Source organism: Macrobrachium nipponense, chromosome 16 (genome assembly GCF_015104395.2).
Source record: "Macrobrachium nipponense isolate FS-2020 chromosome 16, ASM1510439v2, whole genome shotgun sequence".
NCBI lineage: Eukaryota > Metazoa > Arthropoda > Malacostraca > Decapoda > Palaemonidae > Macrobrachium > Macrobrachium nipponense.
In genome coordinates this window covers 163,087-184,903 of record NC_087209.1, presented here as the reverse complement: position 1 = coordinate 184,903, position 21,817 = coordinate 163,087, and the positions used below count along the sequence as shown (strand labels likewise).

The following is a 21,817-nucleotide window of genomic DNA, read 5'->3' as shown; positions in this document are numbered from 1 at the left end:
TATTACATATTAATGAATAAATATTAATATTTCCCTTCTTGCAAACTATGTGAGTCTACCGAAAATTTCGGTAGTTACACGTCATATATTCTTCGAAATTTTCGAAGCCAAATTCATTAAAAAGTTAATAAAAGCGTATGCCGAACCAAAGACCCAGTACTTCCCTGCAAAAGACAGCCCAGAAGATCGATGGCGATGAAAAACGAAAATCAAGTCAGGAGGTAGCAACAACATATGTTGACACTACCGCGACAGAGAAAATCTGGTTCTAGAACGGGAACGGTTCCTATTCCTGCCACCCAGCGGCAGGGGGGTAGATCACCTGACCTACCTGCAGCGTGTGCCGCGAAATTCGAATTTCTGTCGGACGTCAGAGACATAAGCTAAGTATATATCTGCCGGGGAAAAGTTGCATGTACAAAAATATAGAGTTACATAAGTGCAAATTTAGCTATGGATGTGTCGATTTATAAATGTTCATGCTTTTATGTTTAAAATGTATGAAAATGTACTACGAATAGGGTATTTCTGGGCTTAGCCTGTGTCACCCCGTGAAATGGTTCCTTTGATACTATTTCCAAGGTATAAATATTGCTATTCATCTCAGAGAAAAAGAGAAACAATATAATGCAAGATAAATGGCTCGCTCACCTTTAATAAAGGTGTCTGTATAGATAAAGAGCGAGTGGAAACCACTACCAGAGGTCCCTTGCCATTTAGCTTCTTCCTTCAACAAAACCCCAACTACGGAGGAGCCGAACTACAGCCCTCGCTACCCTCTACTACTACCGGAGCACCTCTGACGCCTGTGACGTCATTCCTTTGATAGCCGTCGTCGGACCCTCTCTCATGCCGGACTCCTGCCTACTGCAGGATTTCAAAGCTGCCACAACCCCTGGAGGATCGCAGCACATGCTCCCTATGTCAACAGGATGCTGTCAATTGAAGGCATTGGAACTCGCAGGCTGGAAGACTTCGAGTTCTATCCTCACGACCTTCAACCCCCATTCATGGGCTACGTCTGTCTAACAGACGCAGCCATGATGAGGGAAGACAAAGTGCCCAAGGAGACGGTGATCCTCCATCGGGAACAGGCTCAACAAACTGGGCTGAGGAGCCTGGAAGAGTGGGAGTTTGAGAAACTCCCGCATTACGGCTTCAGAAGCCCTTTTCACCATCTTCACACCGGTGGAAGGCACTCCGCTCCCACTTATCCTTAAGGTAGTGGAAACTACCTTCCAGGCGGCTCTTAGAGACGATTCCTTTCCTCGTGCCCATGATGTTAAGGCAGTGGCCACCTCTATTAATTACTTCCAACATATGAATTTTGACGATCTTAAGAAATATACAGGCTGGAAATCTCCGACAGTTTTTAAATGCCACTACTTAAAATCTTTGGAAGCCCTCAAATTCTCAGCAGTGGCAGCTGGAAACACAGTTTCTCCTGACATTGCATGAATTTCTGTCACTTTTTCTTGTAACCTTCCCTTCTGCCTGCCTCATTGCACCCTTACTTAGTTAGGTCGCCTCTACTGTATATATTTGCCTTGGATGTCGTTGCTTCATTCATTGCTTTTTGCTTGGGACTCTGTCCATTTGTGTTATTATATATGTGTCAACTTGTATTTTTTACTATAGCCTAATTATTTATGTTTTAATTACTCTAAGTCATAGGCTATTTACCTTTAAGATTATTAATCTAGTAATTTTAAGATACCTACAGTTAAGTTATACTTTGTAAGACCTTGTATCTTTAAGTTGATCATTATACCATTATCCTTACTGGTGTTTGCTTTATACCTTCTTATCTGTGCAGTCCCCCAAGCTTGGTGAATCCAATTCTCTGGCACTCTTTCACAGGGCAACACAGGCTAAGCCCAGAAAAGGAATTTGACGAAGGAAAAATCTATTTCTGGGCAATGACCTGTGTCACCCCGTGAAATCCCACCCTGTAGTTAGTATTCCTCACCCTGCTTACCCCAAGCTTGGATGCTATCTTCAGGAATGATGTCACAGGCGTCGGAGGCGCTCACGGTAGTAGTAGAGGGTAGCAAGGGCTGTAGTTTGGCTCCTCCGTAGTTGGGGTTTTGTTGAAGGAAGAAGCTAAATGGCAAGGGACCTCTGGTAGTGGTTTCCACTCGCTCTTTATCTATACCGACACCTTTATTAAAGGTGAGCAAGCCATTTATCTTGGCATTATATTGTTTCTCTTTTTCTCTGGGATGAACAGCAATATTTATACCTTGGAAATAGTATCAAAGGTGTTGGTATAGATAAAGAGCTCTTCCAAAATATAGTTAAAAAAAGGTGGAAATTAGCCATCGATGTGTCGATTTTATAAATGTTCATGCTTTTATGTTTAAAATGTGTATGAAAATGTATGACATAAAGGGTATTTTTTCTATTTCTGTGCAGAAATATGATAAAAAGGCAGCTTTTGAAACTGCCCTTCACGTTATCAAATACGATGTTTTTTCATGTTCGTTCTTGTAAGCCGCCGTCTGCCGCTCTTCCGAAAATATAGTTAACAACAGCGCAAATTTAGTGATCGATGTGTCGATTTTTTAAATGTTTATGCTTTTATGTTTAAAATTTGTATGAAAATATATTACGTATAGGGTACTTTTATCTTTTAACATAAATATGATACAAATTAAGGCAGCCTCTGTAACTACGCTCCATGTTGTCAGGGGATGTTTTTTCATGCTCGTTCTTGTCCGCCACTGTTCCGAAAAAATGCATAGGTATTATTGTTTTAATTAATTATGCATCTTTTCCATAAATCATTTGAAAGTCATACATTACTTCACCTGTATCCAATAATATTGTATGTATTCTCATATTACTGTATTATAAAATACTACGGCAAATCTAAGACAGTATTCCGTGGAGCGGCCAATGTTGTGGTTTGAAATCAGCTGATGGCGAATACGAGTTTGTTTCGCCATATTTAACGCAATTCTGAGCGAATTCTCTTCCTTACAGTTAGCATAAACGAATATCTAGATACTTGCCTTATTTGAGACAAGGTTATTTTTCCTTATACAACATGTTTTTAGGTGGAAATATGAATTGAATATGTCTCATTGTGAATGTGAACTACTTTTTTTTTCGTTAACAGATTACGTTAGCGGCATGTTTATTGCGTAAAAAAATTATGTGATTCCGTTCGCAATTCTCCTTTATATCATCGTAATACGAACTTTACATTATTTATCTTATATCGGCGTGAAACCAACAGTAAAATGTGTTCTTTCAAGCACAGTAGTTTTGATTAAAATGATTTTACCTCAATTTTATCTACGGTTGTGTTTGATGGCATACGTTTACTGGATTCATCCTTGTTGCTGATGTACGATAATAGTCATTAGCAGCTTGAACAGTTTTCTCAGCTTCAGTTATAAATAAATTTAAATTTAACAGTATATTTCCCGATTGATCTTTGATCTATGTTGATCTTTGATCTATAGCAAATAAAGTTATTACATTAAGATATCTGAGTTCTATTCTACATAATGCCATTTATAACAACTACAGTAATAGTGTACTGTAGTACGATGATTGAAATACAAGCCAAACGGATGTTATCCAATTCATTTCTCATTCGCTTGTTCATGGCTGTCACACGTTCATGCAACGAGTATAACGTTAAAAATGATATTGTTAAGATACAATAAAGTTTTGTACATACTTACCTGGCAGATATATACTTAGCTATAGACTCCGTCATCACCGACAGAAATTCGAATTTCGCGGCACACGCTGCAGGTAGGTCAGGTGATCTACCGCCCCTGCCGCTGGGTGGCAGGAATAGGAACGATTACCGTTCTAGAACCAGATTTTCTCTTCCACCTGTCTCCTGAGGGGAGGCTGGGTGGGCCATCAATCGTATATATCTGCCAGGTATGTACAAAACTTTATTGTATCTTAACAATATCATTTTTGTACATGGAACTTACCCAGCAGATATATACTTAGCTGATTGACACCCTTGGTGGTGGGAAAGAGACAACTATTTACAGAATAGACAGGTAAACAACATACGTTGTAGGTAATAAATAAATAAAACCTTGGTTCCTACTTGATCAGGCGGAAGACTCCATGGCTAATGCCTAGGAATCTGCTTCGCCTCAAGAGCCTCAGCGAGGATGTGACCTATGGCTAAGAGTTCTTGTGGGTCTGTCGATGGGGTCTTATCCATTTACTCGACAGAGCCTCTTACATGACAATATGCCAATGCCTAGTGGCATAATTAAGGAGCACAACACCGATCCCGATCACCTAATCCTAACACGAGGGTTAGTGCTTAAGTTGAAAAGAGTTATCTACAAACTCCTTTCAAACAACCCAAAGAAAAAACACGACGTTAAATAAAAAATTTAACTCACTAGTAAGGATCAGTATCTGCTCCCTATCCCAGCAATGTATCCGCGGACACGTATCAACCAAGAGAGAAGGATCCCTCGAAGGTTATCTTACATCCTTCGGATATGGGAAGTCAAACACAGAGTTGCTCATCCCGTATTTGACAGCTAATATGTCCTTATGACATATTGTTAGGGAAAGAACAAGAATTCGGAAAAGCTCGCACTTCATGCGCTTTTAATTCTCAGCTGTTTGAAGGAATCATCAATGCACTTATCAAGTGCTTAGGAGATCACAATGTCTCAAAGAAGGCCAGGGCGTTCTTTGATATAGATCTCTTCTGGGTGAAGCCTGGAGCCTGGCTAGCGCTTCATGCCTGGCAGGCGCCTAGCGCCTGTCTAGCGCCTCGCGCCTGGCTGGAGCCTTGTGCCTGAATGGCGCCTCACGCCTGGATGGCGCCTTGCGCCTGGCTGGCGCCTCGCGCCTGGCTGGTGCCTGATTGGCTCCTCCTTCCTGGCTAGCGCCTCGCGCTTGGCTGGAGCCTTGCGTCTGGCTGGTGCCTTGCGCCTGGAAGGCACCTGGAGCCTGGCAGAAGACTTCATGATTACTGTCTATGAGTCTGCATGCCTCAAGAGTTTCAGCCGACGGGTAGGGACCTATGACTGACAAAACCCTTCTGGAGCATGTCAATGGGGGCTAGCCCGCTTACACGACAGAGCCTTCTCAGATCGTGCCAATGGGGGCTGACCCAACTTACATGGCAGAGCCTTACCTGTATCATATCAATGGGGACTAGCCCTCCTACATGACAGAGCTTTAGGTTTCTCTTTACTGGAAGGAGCCTTGCACCTGGATGGATCCTCAATCCTGACTGGAGCCTAGCCTTGAAGGAGCCTGGCACCTGGATGGCGCCTGGCTGGCTTCTAGAGCCTGGCTGGCTCCTAGAGCCTGGCTGGCTCCTAGCGCCTGGCTGGCTCCTAGAGCCTGGCTGGCTCCTAGAGCCCTGGCTGGCTCCTAGAGCTGGCTGGCTCCTAGGGCCTGGCTGGTGCCTCGCAACTGCTTGGCTCCTCCACACTTGCTGGAGCTTCGAGCTTGGAAGAGTCTCTAGGCTGTCTGGCGATGTCCACATCGGCACACTCTTATATCTATCCGATTTGTTCGCCTCTGGCGCATTTGCGCCAGGTTGGAGGCCCGCTCTTCTCAGTATCTGACCAACGACAAGAAGTTCCTTGGAACTGTCCGCCTCTGGCGTTTTTCGCCTGTATTGGCATTTGGCGCTTGGCTGGCGCTACATTGTCCGAGAGTCCTGAACAACCACATAGTTTATCAGGAGACTGGAGAAGGGTGGAAGAAATTCTTCCCCTTTGAGCTTTTGGCCCCTGGCAAGGGGAGGTGATTTTAGTCAGCTACACCCAGTAGACGACAGAATATCTAACAATACGAGAGAGAAGATCTTCCTCCGAGGAGGATCCTTCGTGAACACTTCTTTTGCTAACGAGATCTCTTCTTACATGTTGATGAGGTTCCTCGTTGCAGAATCTTCCTACCCTTGCCGAAGGAAGGGAAGGAGTCTGGAAGTCGAAGGAGACTCTGAGCTGAAATTGGGCGGAACCCTGATTTCTAGCTCTTATTGTATCCTTCTGAATACCTTCTGGGAAGCATTTTGAGCCCTCATCGCACCCGAAGACTCTGTAGGCAAACGTTTAAACCCTCTCTTCTTCTGTAGATGAAAAGTAAGTACCCTGCCTGGGCAACGAAACTTCTATCTGAAAGCGTTGCGTCAGGAATAGAGGGATTTAGTTCTTTTGCCAGACATACTATGCTGGCAAGAACCCATTGCCGAGTCTCCATTGAATCTGATGCGAGATTCCAATGCACAAAAAATTCACTTGTCTTCTTGGTCGTTTAGGGCTAAGAGAAACAAAGAATTCCTTCATAAACTTCCTCAAAGAAGTTTGATGAGGAGCAGTTCCATTTTGTCGGAACATGGAATCTGTGGCCACAAAAAGATCCCATTCGAAGTACATGATATCTTACTCTTGTCGTATTTGCGGTATCGTATAAGATCCCGAGATCTTAATCCTCTGTTATCTCTAATTCTCCTTGTAGAGACAGAGTATAGCCTTTTACTGCGTTCTTTGATAGCAGATATATACATAGGTGATTCTTCCCTCTGAAAGTGAAGAAAAACTTCGCTATGTGGTTCACAGAGGTATCGGAAGAGGACAGTTTCCTCATTCCATCTAGCACGATCTGCAGCAATTCTATGTCTTAGCCATGACTATTGTCATTTACCTTGAAAAAACCTCTCATTCATGTCCACATCTGGTCAGTCTGCACGCAGACTGACTCAGAGTGGAGAGGTTTATAGGTCTATTTATAATAGATTCTGATAGAATATCCAGATACTCTTGGAAAAGCCTTACGAAACATGCTGTTGAGGAAGAAACGTGAACTTTTTCTGTAGAATCCAACCTCTCTAAGGCCAAAATGAGGCATACATCCTCTCTTCCTTTGATCCCCATTTATCTTAATATCTGTTAAGAATTTATAACTAGGGGAAAAAAAAGACTAAAGTTTATTCCCCTTCTTTAAATTTAAAGATGTCTTATATTGCTACCTCTCTTGGTTCGAGGAAAAAAGAAGCAGTCTAAAGGAAGCCTGCTCGTCTTCTATCTTACAAAGAGATCTATGAAGAAGATTTTCCGCAGGTTCTCACAACTCTTTTCAATAAATGTTAGACATACGTTAACAGTTATTATCTTCCGATCGAGAAGGTTCTCACGGACATGCAAAATCTTGCATCGAACCTCTTAAGGATCATTACGTTCCGTGTCTGTTCCCAAATAGGTTCTCTTTTGTTAACGCGAACAGGGGCGAAAAGAGATTCTCGATGCTCTTTGCGATATGAGAGAGTCGTGGAATTGGCCTAAGTGATTAAAAATAAATCATTTCATCATTCCTTGTAAGCGACCCCTTTTCGATTAAATGGGTAACGAAATCAGGAACGAATCTTGCCGTTACCGAGCCTGCGGTCCGAGAGGCTACTGGACTCTTAGGTTAATAACTCGCTAAAACGAGAAAATATCTTGGATGGTGCTTCTGGCGCAATTTGCGCTAGGCTGGCGCTTCCTTCTAGTTCTTCTTTTTAGGTTATGTGCCATAACATCTATGCCTTTTATTGGCTACCGGACATCTTCACATGTTAATTCCGTTCTTAATGGAAAAAAAAAAAACTTTTATATACGTAGTATAGTCCATTCAGGGAAACAACTTCTGCCACTAAGAGAATGTTTCCCATCCGACTCAACCAACTTCTCTTGAGCAATATCCGATTCTAAAAAGGTTGTGTGCGTTTCTCGAAAGGATGAGAGAATTATATATAATAGCGCTTTGCCGTATTAGAATCCTTTATAATACTGTACATTGTGGTAAACAGCATTAATCTAGGAAACCTTGTAAGGATACTAGGAATTCTGTAGAAAACCTTGTAAGGATACTAGGAATTCTGTAGTAACTTGGTATGTGCATAAGACTTGACCATAACCGTAGTCTTAAAGTGAATTCTCTACTACATTCATCTTCTCACTAAGCATGTACTCTAATAAGCCATGCTTTCGTAAGCATGAGAGCATTATACAATATAGAGTTGCGCTGCGTTAGAATCCTTTAAAAATGTTACCTACGGTAAACAGCATTGAAATGTTGTAATATCTTTCTTATTGAAAGCTTCTTAGCAAAACGCAGACAATATTTTATTTATGTTTGCTTAACTATCCCCTCAATCCGAGGCTAAAACCGCGATTGTATGGGAGAGACACGGTTAGTCATTCCATCCCGCAGGAGAGAGACATGTAAACCAACCACTCATGACCGACACCTACATGATACTGCGTTGGTGTCTAACGGACTCTCGTTAGCCGACTGGCCTTACTCTTCCAGAGTTGCCAGCTACTCCATTTAATAAAGGAATCTTATAAAATTATTATCGAACTTCAGGAAGTTCTTATAATGCATATTTAAGCGAAACAAGACCTTCGATAAATCTAGAAGCTAAGTAGGTGTTGTCTTAACAATCCCTTTAAGCGTAGTCCTTCCTAGGAAATTCCATGGAAGGATACTGGTAATTGAGTTGCTCAGCAAAGAAGTAACTACGGTATGTGCTTATGATTTGCCGTATCGTATTCTCATACAGCAGATACTCTACTACCTTCTTTCCCTGCCGAGGCAGATAGAGAAAGGAAAAATTTTTACTATCTTCGTTCTTTCCGTTAATAGAACGATAGAAAGAGTATATATATCTCCTTAAGGAAGGAAGTTAATCCAGGAACTCTTTAAATCTTCGTGTTTGATTTCCTCATAAATCGTGGAAGAGACAGAATTCCTGTTGATCTGTAGAGTTTGCGGAAGGAAGTAGATATTTCCTATCCGCCATCATACCCAAACGTCGATGAGATTCTTATAAGAAAACTCCCAAAGCTCTTGCCTCTTCATAACGAGGGAAGAGCATGAATGAAGGAGAGAGTCCTCTCAATAATGAAAAATGGCTTCTCTTAGTATCAGAATCCTTCTGGGAAAAGCGACGGCCGCCTGTGCGACATCTTGCACCTTTGCCAGGGGAAAGTTGCTCAAGTTAAAAACTCAAAGAGGAGCCTCGCAACTGACCTCTCTCTCAAAAGAAGATTAGGAATATTCTGGCGCCTGGCTCCTTGCGCCTAGCGCCTGGAATGTTCCGCGCGCTAGAAAGGAGACTCACTCCTGGAACGTTCCGCTTGCGTGGAAGGTCCCGTGCGCCTGATAGTTCCGAGCGCCTACTAGACCCCTTTTAGAAAGAGCCTCTTGCCCGGAAACGTTCAATGGAAGGATCGATCTGATTGCCACTCTACTATAAGGCTCCTTGCTCTAGCCGTCTGTTTTTCTGGCGCAATTTGCGCCAGGCTGGCGCTTCGTCTTCTTTAAGGCGCCTTGTGCCAAGAAAAATTTTCTAGAACGCGGCTCGCGTTTGGTTGTAGGAACGCGGCTCGCGCTAGTCTGTTAGCTGGAACGCGGCTCGCTGCTGGCTATTGGAACGTAGCTCACGCTAGCTCGCTGGAACGCGGCTTCCTGGCAGCGGCTGGCTCTTGCTCAGTGTTCTCTTAGTTTTCAGAGAACGCGCTAGATCATCGAAACTACAAACATACATTCTTCGTTTTTTTTTTCGGATGTAAGATGAAGAGACGCACTTTTTTAAGGATGCCTTATCAATGGCTATCCTTGGCAGTCTGGGACGTTCTACAGAAAACCTGCCGAGGGGAAGCTGACCAGATGGGGGTTTATCCCTAAAACCTTCCTGCGGCTGTCGACTTTCCTCCTCCACTGAGTCTGGGAGTTTGGAAGAGGTCTAGGCCTGGAAGCGCTACGGAGCCGATCAGACGCACCCTCCACTGCACTGGGAACACTATATTCACTTCTTACCTTTTAAGAGCTCGCCTTTGAGCTCCATCCATTTATCTTCAAATTTGCACATATGAATTTGTAGATTCTTGTGGAGTAAAAAGGTGATGAGGATGCAACAACTACTAGTATTGTCAATACTCTAACTGCTCGTTAGTACGAGAGCTCTTAAAGCTTCTAAAGGAAGCGTATCTAGTTATATGCTTTCTGACTTCCTAAAGTAGGAAGTTAGATCTTATATTTCCTTCATCAAGTTCTAACACTTATACACGTATTAGTGAATAAAAAAAATCAATAAATTTCCCTTATTGCAAAATATATGAGTGTCTACCGAAAAATTCTTGGTAGTTTCACGTAATATATTCTTCGAAATTTCGAAGCCAAATTCATTAAAAAGTTAAATAAAAGCGTATGCCAAACCAAAGACCCAGTACTTCCCTGCAAAAGACAGCCCAGAAGGTCGATGGCGATGAAAAAAACGAAAATCAAGTCAGGAGGTAGCAACAACGTATGTTGACACTACCGCGACAGAGAAAATCTGGTTCTAGAACGGTAATCGTTCCTATTCCTGCCACCCAGCGGCAGGGGCGGTAGATCACCTGACCTACCTGCAGCGTGTGCTGCGAAATTCGAATTTCTGTCGGGGACGACGGAGTCTATAGCTAAGTATATATCTGCTGGGTAAGTTCCATGTACAAAACCATACTTTCATCATTCTCTTTTGCTGTTATTGAACTTATGTAACTAGAAGATGGGATAAAGTTAGGCTATTGTAATTTGGTCTCTCATAAAATTGGACTATCATAAGACGAATTATTGTAATTTAAACACTAAACTACCTGTACACTGTATAAACCTTATTATATCTTTACATACTCTAGACACCCAAATGATTAAAGCTAGGCTTTTTTCACTTTACAGATTTATAATGTATAATGGTACTGTACAGTAAATTTATAATGCTATACAATGTAATGTACAGTACTACTGTACAGTAAATTCTGTAGTACTATACTGCATAAATATAATTTTACTTATTGTGCCATTGTGGGATTACGGCGCCTTTGACTGGTCTAGAGTTTCGAAAGGTGTGCAGCGGCCGTAGGCTTAAAATCACTTAACCTCTTAAGCCGGAGCCCTAAAAATCAAAACGTCTCCCGTATGCCGGGCCTGGTTTGGAGTGAGCGCTGGAAGTGGAAAAAAATAATTTTTCAAAAAATTACAGCGCGCGTACTTTTGAAGATTAAGAGTTCATTTTTGGCTCCTTTTTTTGTCATTGCCTGAAGTTTAGAATGCAACCATCAGAAATGAAAAATAATATCATTATCATATGTAAAAATTGCGATATATGGTAGCGAAAAAAAAAAATTCATACATAATTGTATTCAAATCACGCTGTGCAGAAAACGGTCAAAGCTAACCAGTTACTTTTTTTTGCGTTGTATTTTACACTAAATTGCGATCATTTTGATATATAATACATTGTAAAACAATAAAAGTAACACCGGAAAAAATATTATCACAAAATGATGTACGAATTCGTAACGCGCGGACGCAAAAAAATATTTTTTTCAAAAATTCACCGTAATTCTAAATAATGTTCTAGAGACTTCCAATTTGTTTCAAAATTAAGACAAATGATTGAATATTACGATACTGTAAGAGTTTTAGATTAGAATTGCAGATTTCGACCATTTCGGACGAGTTAAATTTGACCGAATGTCGAAATTTTAATATATATATTTTTTCATATGCACATATTTCGAAGATGGAAAAAGCTATAACCTTCAATTATTTTTTATTGTATTCTTCATGAATTTGCGCACATTTTGATATATGAAACTCTATAAAAAGGCTAATATGAAAAGGAGCAAATATTAGGATAATGCCATGTACGTATTTCGGAGACTTGCGGCCGCGAATCGGCGCGCGGGAGTGAAGGTAAATATATTTTTCAAAAATTCACCATAAATCACAATATTGTTTTAGAGACTTCAAATTTGTTTCAAAATGAAGAAACAACATGACGTTAATATTACTAGGAGGCCGTAAGAGTTTTAGCTTACAATTGCGTTTTTTCAACTATTTGCGGTAGAGTCAAATTTGACCGAACGTGTTTTTTTTCTATTTATCGTGATTTATATGCAAATATTTCGAAAAAAGAGAAAAGCTACAACCTTCAATCATTTTTAGTTGTATTCTACATGAAATTGCGCACATTTTCATATATAAAACTTTATGAAACAGCTAATTTTAAATGGTGCAAACATTTCGACAATCGCACAAAAAAAATTCTGATTTTTTCGGAAGAGTTACCGCGCGAACGTAATTTTTTTTTTTCATAAATTCACCATAAATCAAAATATTGTGCTAGAGACTTCCAAGTCGTTGCAAAATGAAGGTAAATGATTGAATATTACTAGAATATAAGAGTTTTAGCTTACAAATTGCGTTTTTCGACCATTTCGGTAGAGTCAAAGCTGACCGAAAGTTGAAATTTTTGCACTTAACGTTATTTATATGAAAATATTTCAAAACTGATAAAAGCTACAACCATGGGTTGTCTTTTGTTGTATTGTGCATGAAATTGCGCACATTTCCATATATAAAAACTTTATGTAACGGCAAATTTAAAAGGGTGCAAACATTAGGACAATCGCACGAAAAAATTTATCGGAAGAGTTATCGCACGAACGTAAGGAAAAAGTTTTTTCATAAATTCACCATAAATCGAAATATGTGCTAGAGACGTCCAATTTGTTGCAAAATGAGAAGGCAAATGATTGAATATTACTATAATATAAGAATTTTAGCTTACAATTGCGTTTCTCGACCATTTCTGTAGAGTCAAAGTTGACCGAAGGTTGAAATTTTTGCACTTATTGTTATTTATATGAAAATATTTCAAAATTGATAAAAGCTACAATCATGAGTATTTTTTAGTTGTATTGTGCATGAAATTGCGCACATTTTCATATATAATACTTCATGTAAAGGATAATTTAAAATGGTGCAATAATTATGTCAAAGTGACGAAATAATTTCCGAGATGTGTCACTGATACTTTTTAGTGCGATAAGAAAGAAATTCGCGCTTGCGCGCCTGCGTAGCGATTGTAAACAAAACAACGCCTTGATCCGTGAACTCCCAGCATCCCCCAAGGCGCGTGATACAAAGTTTTCGGCTGGTAGGCCTATAAGTATTTTTCCGCGAATTTTTAAAAAAACTTTTTTGAGCCGACGTATGATACGTCCAATCGGCATACGGGAGACATTTTGACTCGACGTTTAATACGTCCAATCGGCGTAAGAGGGTGGGTTAAGCGTCGAAAAAATCATTTAGCGCCGGCGGCCAGGAACGGAACCCCTGCTGCTAAACGAGGGCTGCCTGTACATACAATTTACCCTGAATTTCTCATTCAAAAGGTACTAATCAACAGATTGTACTTAACACTTACTTGACTTTAAAGTGCACATCTGTACTTTAGACCAACAAAATTTCCATATGTGCAAAATATATTACAACCAAGTTTACAAAATATCAAAAAATTTGTGCACAAATAAAACAGCACCAGGTGTATAAGGTGTCTCAGATGTATAAATATTTGAAATACACAAATCATATTAAAAAGTACGTATTATAAAAAATTCATGTTGTACACAGTTTATCTCATGTCATTTGTAATGAATTTAACCAAAGAGATATACCTTACAAGGGCAATTTCCTATATCACCAACACCATAGCAACAAATCTTAAGTGACGTCCATTATAATCACTTAAAAAATTGGTGATCCGCATCAGAAGATCATATATTTTACATATGTTTGTCATGAATATTAAATACAAGATGAGAATCACTAAATAAGAATTCTCAACTTGAGAACTTAAGTTTATGGCTATGGTAGAACAGTCAAAATTACTGTGGTGTACTGAATATCAAGTCACTCAAAAGTATGTACGTACTATAATCTAGACCTGCTCATTACAAAACAAAATTAAGACAATTCACAAATTAAATATAACTTAACAACCAGACTGCAACACTCATGAAATAGAGAAGTCACATAACTACCAAAAAATATAAGAAAAATAATCAGGCTCAGCAACAATACCTGACTAACTCCTGAAAGCTCAGGTTGGTGACGGAATGCATCGGCCCACGCTTGGATGAGAGATAAGACTTTCTCTTGGACTGCAGCTGGGGGCTCGTTCTTAGGACCTAAACATGATTAAAAATATATACAATCTGAGAATCACATTACTTTAACCCACCCTAAGTATTTCGACCCCACTAATTACCAAGTTACATTTCTAGACTCATACAGGGCTGTCCTTGAACTCACAGAGAGCTGTTAATACATAGCCCCTGGATTAACATAGTTTCTTGGATTTAAATAGAGTTGTCCTCAGACTCACTCAGGGCTGTGTTTAGGTCGCATACAAGTCTGTCCTTTGACTCACACTGGGCTGTCATTGAGAATTCACACACACACACACACAGCTGTCTTTGGATTCACAAAGGGCTGTTCACAAATTTGCACAGAGCTGTTGCCAGACTCACACAGGAATTGTTGCGAGTGATTACTCATAACAATTATTTCATAGCCCGATTCATCCACATCAGCTCTGGACCTTCCATTTATTACTTAAGCAGACAACTATAAAAAAACTGTCACATCACTTGCCTGTAGATTAGGTTCTTTTAGTTACAGATATTTTCTGGAAATTACCCTATAGCATTTCAGCATTTGCAGCAACACATTTATACAACTACAATATAGCTACTAATAAATATTTTATAAACTATACATCTTTAAAACAAGTAATCCCACCAATTTAAGCCTAGGAGAACCTAGCAAAACTATATTAAATCTTACCAACTGTTTGGTCTTTCATTCAAAGAATATTCATGGATTCACAATGCACTGTAAATCTTATCTATGCTCACGGACTGCAGTATACCATGTCTTCACAAGAGCTTATTTATCTAAAGACCAGTTAAGCTGTAATAAGCCTGGTCTGTGTACTATTTATATTTTTAACATTTCTTTCTTACCTAAATTACAAAACATTCTTAAGACACGTACTTTTTGGGGGAAATTGTCCTTCCAAACATTCTATCTTTCTCTCTCTGAGTCAATCTCAAGATTCCTGCCCCTATTATAATAGATATACTGATTATAAATGGTCTAAGATATATCTTTTCTTCAATTTATAGACTATATACGTACTAGTCATTTTTGGCCAAAAGTAAGGTTGGGGCGTGTATGGGAGCAAATTGTAGTATGTGTTAGGAAAGAAATGAGAGGACAACTAATAGTACAGGAACACACAAAATGACTCATTAACTATTAATGCAACCAAATTATTAGAAATTCCCACTAAACATAAGCTAAAAATTATGTAAATAATTTTTCTATTATGAATCAAAATCAAACCAAGACACTTATTACAGAATCTGAAATTCACTACGTTTACTATGGTAGCAGTATTCTAAGATTTTAAACCCAATTCGGTATGCGTTCAGTAATTTTTAATAACTTCTAAAAACAGTTCTACTTTGACAATTACACAGCAAGATGAAACTATTAAACCAGCTGATCTTTATGCAATGCAAAATAAGAAATAACAAATCTTCACAAAGGCCATTACTTGCATAATGCAATCTAGCAATGAAAATCATGAATAAATTGTTGCAATTTGGGTTAAAACTTACCAAATGATTTTATCCACATTACAGCTCCAATTTTTAAGGATTGTTATTTTAAGGACAATAAGCATAGTACCAAGTTTTGCACCCAGATACCCAAATTTCAATATCCTCAATTCCCAAAACTTAAAAAAAAAAATAAAAGTGCATGACACAGATACTTACCAATGAGTTTAACAATAGTTCTTGCACAAAGTCTTTACTGCAAGCAACAATGTGGAACCTCTTGCCACAATTTTTTACACAAGTTTCCAGTACCTGAAAATAGGTACAGTGCTGTATGGCTACAGAACTAGTACATATTATTATATTTTACATAGTAAATTTCAAAGGGGAAGTGAAACACTCCTTCAAGTTGGAGGCAATATTTTTTGAAATGCTTAAAGAATACCATGTTTCCAAATAGTACTGTACACCCATGCAATGATGCATAAGTATTAATAAACAAGTGTAAAAACTGCTCTAAGAAGAATTGGTATGGCCATTGGGTTTTTCAATGGCACGCACCTCTGTGACATTAATGGTTTGGGCTGTATCTGGAAGTATACTGTATCCAATGTAAACACAGTTGCTTTTGACTTTCAGACTTCCAATAACATATCAACAAGCACAAAAAAAAAAGATGTCAAAGTAATACCATAACACATTTTTATGGTAATATTTCCACAACTAACAAAGGTCTCTAAATCAAATACTACTATGTACTGTATTAATCTCACAACACACAGCCACAACTTGCTTAACTGCTGTGACAGATTCTAATTGGTAACAGAGGCAAACTATAAACTAAAGCAATCTCCTATCAATAAGCCCATAACAAACCTTACCCTACACTAGCAGCTTATTTAGCACAGCCTAAGCTCTCACAAAAAATTATATATCAAAAAGAACAATTCAGAGGATCAACACAATATCCACCGCCAAATTATACAATAACTGCAAAACCACTGATAAACCCAAGGAGCAGAAAACTTCCAAAACAGTAGCCACTTAATACACCTACATGGAAGGCTCATCAGCAGTGCACTGAAACCCCTACACACAAACACACACACTGCTATTCAATTCACCTTTAACTTGCACATATTCTTGTGCTTTGACGATATGCACAATCTTCCTTTCCAACACATACATCTCTCTCCTGCCAACTATCAAATCCTTCCTTGGTTTCCCTCTTCTACAGCCCCTTCCTAACACTTCTGAATTATATGCTAATACTAAGAGATCACAGCATATTTATGAACTACAATGATTAATAAAAATACGAGGTGCAAACCAGTGATGTCACATTTTCTTTGGCCACTAATGGAGCAAATTATGCAGTACAGTACTATCATAAGCTTTACAAGCAGCTTAACAACCATTACAAAAGTTTTAAATGGGGACTAAAACATATGTATTTCACTTCCCTTTTTTATGTATTTAATGGCTTTTTTTTTTAAAGAATAGGCAATACACAAACACCATTAAGAAATGCCTACAAGAACTAAATATACCAATTATTAGTAGCACCATTTTAATAATATTTACCAAGTACTTATCAGCAAGATAAAAAGCTTTATCCAAAGAGGCATAATGCAGTATACTCAATGCAAATAAGCTGGTAGAAAAAATAAAAAAGCTATTTAGCTTCTTATTTTCCCATCACTTAACATACATACAAATTTCCAAATTGACTGCAAGACACAAATTATGAGTGAAAGGTAACTGTAAATCAAAAGTAGGATTTCACTGTTTTTGGCAAAATTTGTATACTAGTACTAACAGAATCATATCCCACATAAGGTAGCTTATTTTTGTAACAGATCATACCATAGCCCAAGGATAGCAAAGTTATGATTTGTCAAATGGGCTATGCAGATCCCAAAGCAACTGCTGCTTAAACTCATTACACATTCTCATAACCCAAACAATCTGTTATGACCTTAATTCTTCAATTTAGTATATTGAGCATACAAGTACAGCTGACAATGACAAGAACTGTGGGTCAAGGTGCTTGGAACAATTTCTGGAGAAATGAAAAATGAAAGGCTATAAATAACCTTTTGATTAATATAAAGCTCACCAAAAGAATACTTTAAAGATGTGAAAATTAGAACCAGGCAACGCCAAAGTTCAGACACAGTGGAACCAATAAAAGTAAAGTAAAAGGCAGAGTAATTCGGCTGGTATTGAAGAGATTCTGTAAATAGCCTTCAGTACTAAACAAACTGTGCCAAGTAAGGAACACAGTAAATTGTAGCCAGAAGAGCTGAAGTAGAATTGATGGGCCAGACAAGCTGTTTAATAACGGGGCAGGAAGATAACGAAACACAATGAATGAGCAACTTACTGCTAGCCTACAGTCAACAGTGAAAAATGGGAAGATAAAAAAAAAAATAGGTAGTGATGGATGATGAAATCTTGAAGACACATTGGGCACAAAGGCATCATTAATGAAATCAAGGAGAAGAGAGAGAAAAGTTAACAATTTGGTACCAGATAAACACACTACATATTTCTAAGCAAGAGAATGATACAGGGTGCTACCCTCTCAGTAGCTCATGGTAGCTCCTCCAATCTTTATGAAATGCACTGAAACAGGGAAATGCCCAGTTTTAAGAAAGTTGCATAACACATTAATCTGATGTAACAACATCAGAATAATGGAAGATGCATTACCATAAAGGCTGTACCAATCAAGCACCCTGAACAGGAAGTGTTTTTCTAGATATTAATAGGGCTAAATAAATGGTTGTTTCCCTTAATGGTACTTCAACTATAAGCAGTACAGTACCGCAGATAATAATTTGAAAGGGTCTAAAACCTCTTCCATGTCCTTAACGTAACTTCTTTCTTATGGTATAGGGCAACGATGAGTACTCTCAGGTATAAAGAAGAGGTTTACCATGAAATCAGTACCATAAGAAACACCATCTCCAATCTCCCTCATGACATCCACTAGTAAAAGGATAACATTCTTAACGAGAACAAGAATCCAGGGAGAGGCAGGGTATAGAGGTGGCCATAAAGCAACAGAGTAAACCTGAAGGTGAAAAAACAATCCTGACTACGGCTTCAACTAAGGAGAAGTCATAAAAAAGCTGAATGGTCTTTAAGGGCCAGCAAAAGAGAGGGTAATTAGACTTCTCGGGAAAGGTCACACCTTTACAATCCATGAGGGATGACCAAACATAACCAAGCAAACTGTGAGGACCTTGATAAGGACTCTAACCAAAGAAACATAACCCCACAATAGAAAGCAGAGTAAATCAATGGGAAAACTAGCACTGGCTTAGTAAAAGGGCAAATAATGTTAACTGTTCTAGTAAGTCTTTGAAAACGCTAGTAAAAGAAAAAAATGTGAGAAAAACAACGTGCAAATGTTGCCTAATGCTGTATGATCAGGTTGTTACATGGGTAGAGAAAAAAGTTGCTGTACACAGACATTAGTCACAACTTCAGGGAGTGAGACTGGTACAGAAATCATTGACAAACTGATGGATCTTGGTATATCCTTTCAGGAACTTAATTACAAACTGCAAAAAACTATGCTGCAAAACTGATCTGACATAATAGTGATTACTTTCTACCCAGAAGTTGACTAAGTGCATATTGCTTCCTTTAAATCTACCTGGACTCACATTACGTTGCACTTGAGCATTGTGAATGCATAGTAGCTACAAGATAATTTCAATTTTGGTAGACAGCACCTGAAATTTAGTAGCAGCTTTTAGGGTGAGAATAAGAGAAAAATACACAAAACATGAATTACCGTTAACGAATACATGACAACGGTATAGTTCTTGGGTTGACTGGTTAGCCGTTTCCTGATTGCTTTAATTGCATCGCGTGGGCCATCTTCAGACTCATTAATGAGGTCACAGATTTCCACATTAAGGCCCCAGTCCTCTGATGCAAGAGTCTCTGAAGTTGCTTGTTCTGAAATAAGAGATTGAAATATTCTAAAAAGGCTGAGAATTAAGATATCTGGCAAGACAACTTCAAATACGTATAGTATTATACTTGCCTCCAGCAATAAGATAGCTTCATTACTATTTGATAAATTCATGAAGAAAATTTACAGATAATACACAAAAATTACAAAAACAAATACAGTATAAATAATTTTTAGGTGATAACATTAAATCAAAGGAAATTCTCTTTCAAAATATATCTTCTGAAAGATGACCCAAAGAAATTAGTACTTTTCCGAAAGGGTCTCAATCACTTCTATGTAATTACCTGCAATCAAAGTAGAATTTTGTATACTCATACATACTTTCAGGATCTTGATAACACCCACAATTCTCTCTGACAACTAGAATCCACATATACAATCAAAATTTCAATGAGTACATTTTCTAAAAACCATAATTGTACATGTACAGTCAACCCTTGGTATTTGTGGTCTTGCAGTTCGCAGACTCTCCTATTCCCGGTATTTTTCACCAAGAAATATTTCCTCATTACTTTAGATTTTCATATTTTTATGACTAAATGCACTTTTTGTGATAAATCTATTAAAATACTCAGGTATGATAATTTTTTAGAGGGGTTTTTTGGTGTACAAACAATCAAAATAAAAATGAGGTAGTTTTAAGCGATCTTAGAGGAGTTTTAAATATTAGGGGATTTTAGCCATTCTTGGGGGGTTGTGGTACACATCCCCCCACAAATGCCAGGGACTGAATGTACTTCAAAATTCCCCCCCAAAAAATGTCACTCAATTATTTGACACTATCTTGGTTGGTTTTGGGCTTACTGCATTTGAGTGTAGAGACAATACTAGTTTTTGTCACTGCTGTAAATTCTATTTTTTTTTTTTTTTTGAAATGCTGGGTTTGCTGTCATTTTAAGCCAAATATTTTAAATTTATTTTCACTTATTTGGAGCAAAAAAAAAAAAAGAAAAAAAAAAAAAGAATGATGCACTGAAATTATTTAAGAACAGTGTCTTTACTGTTCATAATGGAAAAGCAAAGGCATAATGGAGAAACCATTCATTAACATTTGTGATCTGGCAGAACAACCTAAGTGTTCTACAGAGCTTCTGTAAGTAAGAATATTTTACATAATTCCATTAAAAGTTATGACAATGGAAATAAACAATAAACAAACTGCAAGATACTCATTTAACTTTAAATGATATGAAAAGAATGGGCAAATGAAAATGGATCACAAAAAATTCTAAGACATACAAAAGATTTTCAAGGTGCAAGTATCTTATGAATACCTGAATGCAAGATCCCTAATAACATGTAGACAATCAAATTCTTTTGTTAGGTTAGGCTACTATGGTGCCTTCTTGATTTTTGGACTAAACCAGTCCCATGATAGGTTAGGCTATGCCACTTAAAAACTGCCTTAAAACTTCTATATGACTTTATCAAATACCTTCATGTGCTGACTTATCACACCTGTTATTATATATCTAAAAGGCTGAAGATTTCTCATTCCTTAAACTTTATACATTTCCTCTAGACCTTAAAACTCCAATCTCACATAGTTCCTTCAGCACTGGCAAGCATGCTTAAGTATAACTTTAAACCTCTTCCACAACATTTCATTTCTAATCCCATTTACAACATATAAAAACTTGATGTCAATTACACGTACTACACATACACACAATATGGTCCCATTTTCACGAGGTTTTTCAAAGGCTATTTCGTTCCCCCATAATTCAGCATGGCTGTCTACAATTCCTTGGCAAAAAAAAAAAAAAAAAAAAAAAAAAAAAAAAAAAAAAAAATCACTTAAAATGCCTAAACACAGTGTGCGCTGTAATTTTTCACAATGAATGAAAAATTATTTATTTCACTGAAATTAAATCTGGTCCTGGAACTTCAGGCTGGTTATCTATATACATATGTGCTGGCTTGCCGATGGATACTGTATCCAAGTGCTTCCGCAACTAGGCTTATAAATATATTTTGCTTGATACCCCATAATAGTTTTAGATAATGAAAAAAGTTAGGCTAATACTTGGTACAGTACTGTTATATTCTTAAAATGTATATATACAATAAATCTATAATTACTTCTCGCTCTTCACACAGCCCTATGCTGCAGAAATCTATGCAGCAATACTTGTAAATACTTTTAAATATAATGTACTCCCATGTAATGTGGGGTAGTTTTTGCTGCTGGCATATTCTAGAATGCCCGAAGCGCTTTTCAAGTAAGACCGATTATTCTTTGACTTCCTAAGTGGACACTATTTTATCAGTTCTCTATCCAAGTGACGCAGTCTTACTATCTGGACAATCTATGACCGAAAACCTGTAAATGTTTAGGCTATATAAGCCAGGCCTAGGTATATTAACC

At 38.1% G+C, this 21,817-nt stretch overlaps 2 protein-coding genes across 2 annotated transcripts in view; one reads left to right on the top strand and one right to left on the bottom strand.

Annotated features, from left to right (window-relative positions):
* LOC135195491 (TOM1-like protein 2) overlaps positions 1-21,817 on the top strand; it is a 94,032-nt gene that overhangs the window by 14,181 nt on the left and 58,034 nt on the right.
* LOC135195487 (target of Myb1 membrane trafficking protein-like) overlaps positions 1-21,817 on the bottom strand; it is a 37,564-nt gene that overhangs the window by 7,065 nt on the left and 8,682 nt on the right. The window contains exons 2-4 of the mRNA XM_064221699.1: positions 19,264-19,430; positions 15,675-15,767; positions 13,912-14,018 (exon numbers count right to left, since the gene is read on the bottom strand). Coding sequence (XP_064077769.1) covers positions 13,912-14,018; positions 15,675-15,767; positions 19,264-19,430 — 367 coding nt within the window. The remainder of the gene's footprint in view (positions 1-13,911; positions 14,019-15,674; positions 15,768-19,263; positions 19,431-21,817) is intronic.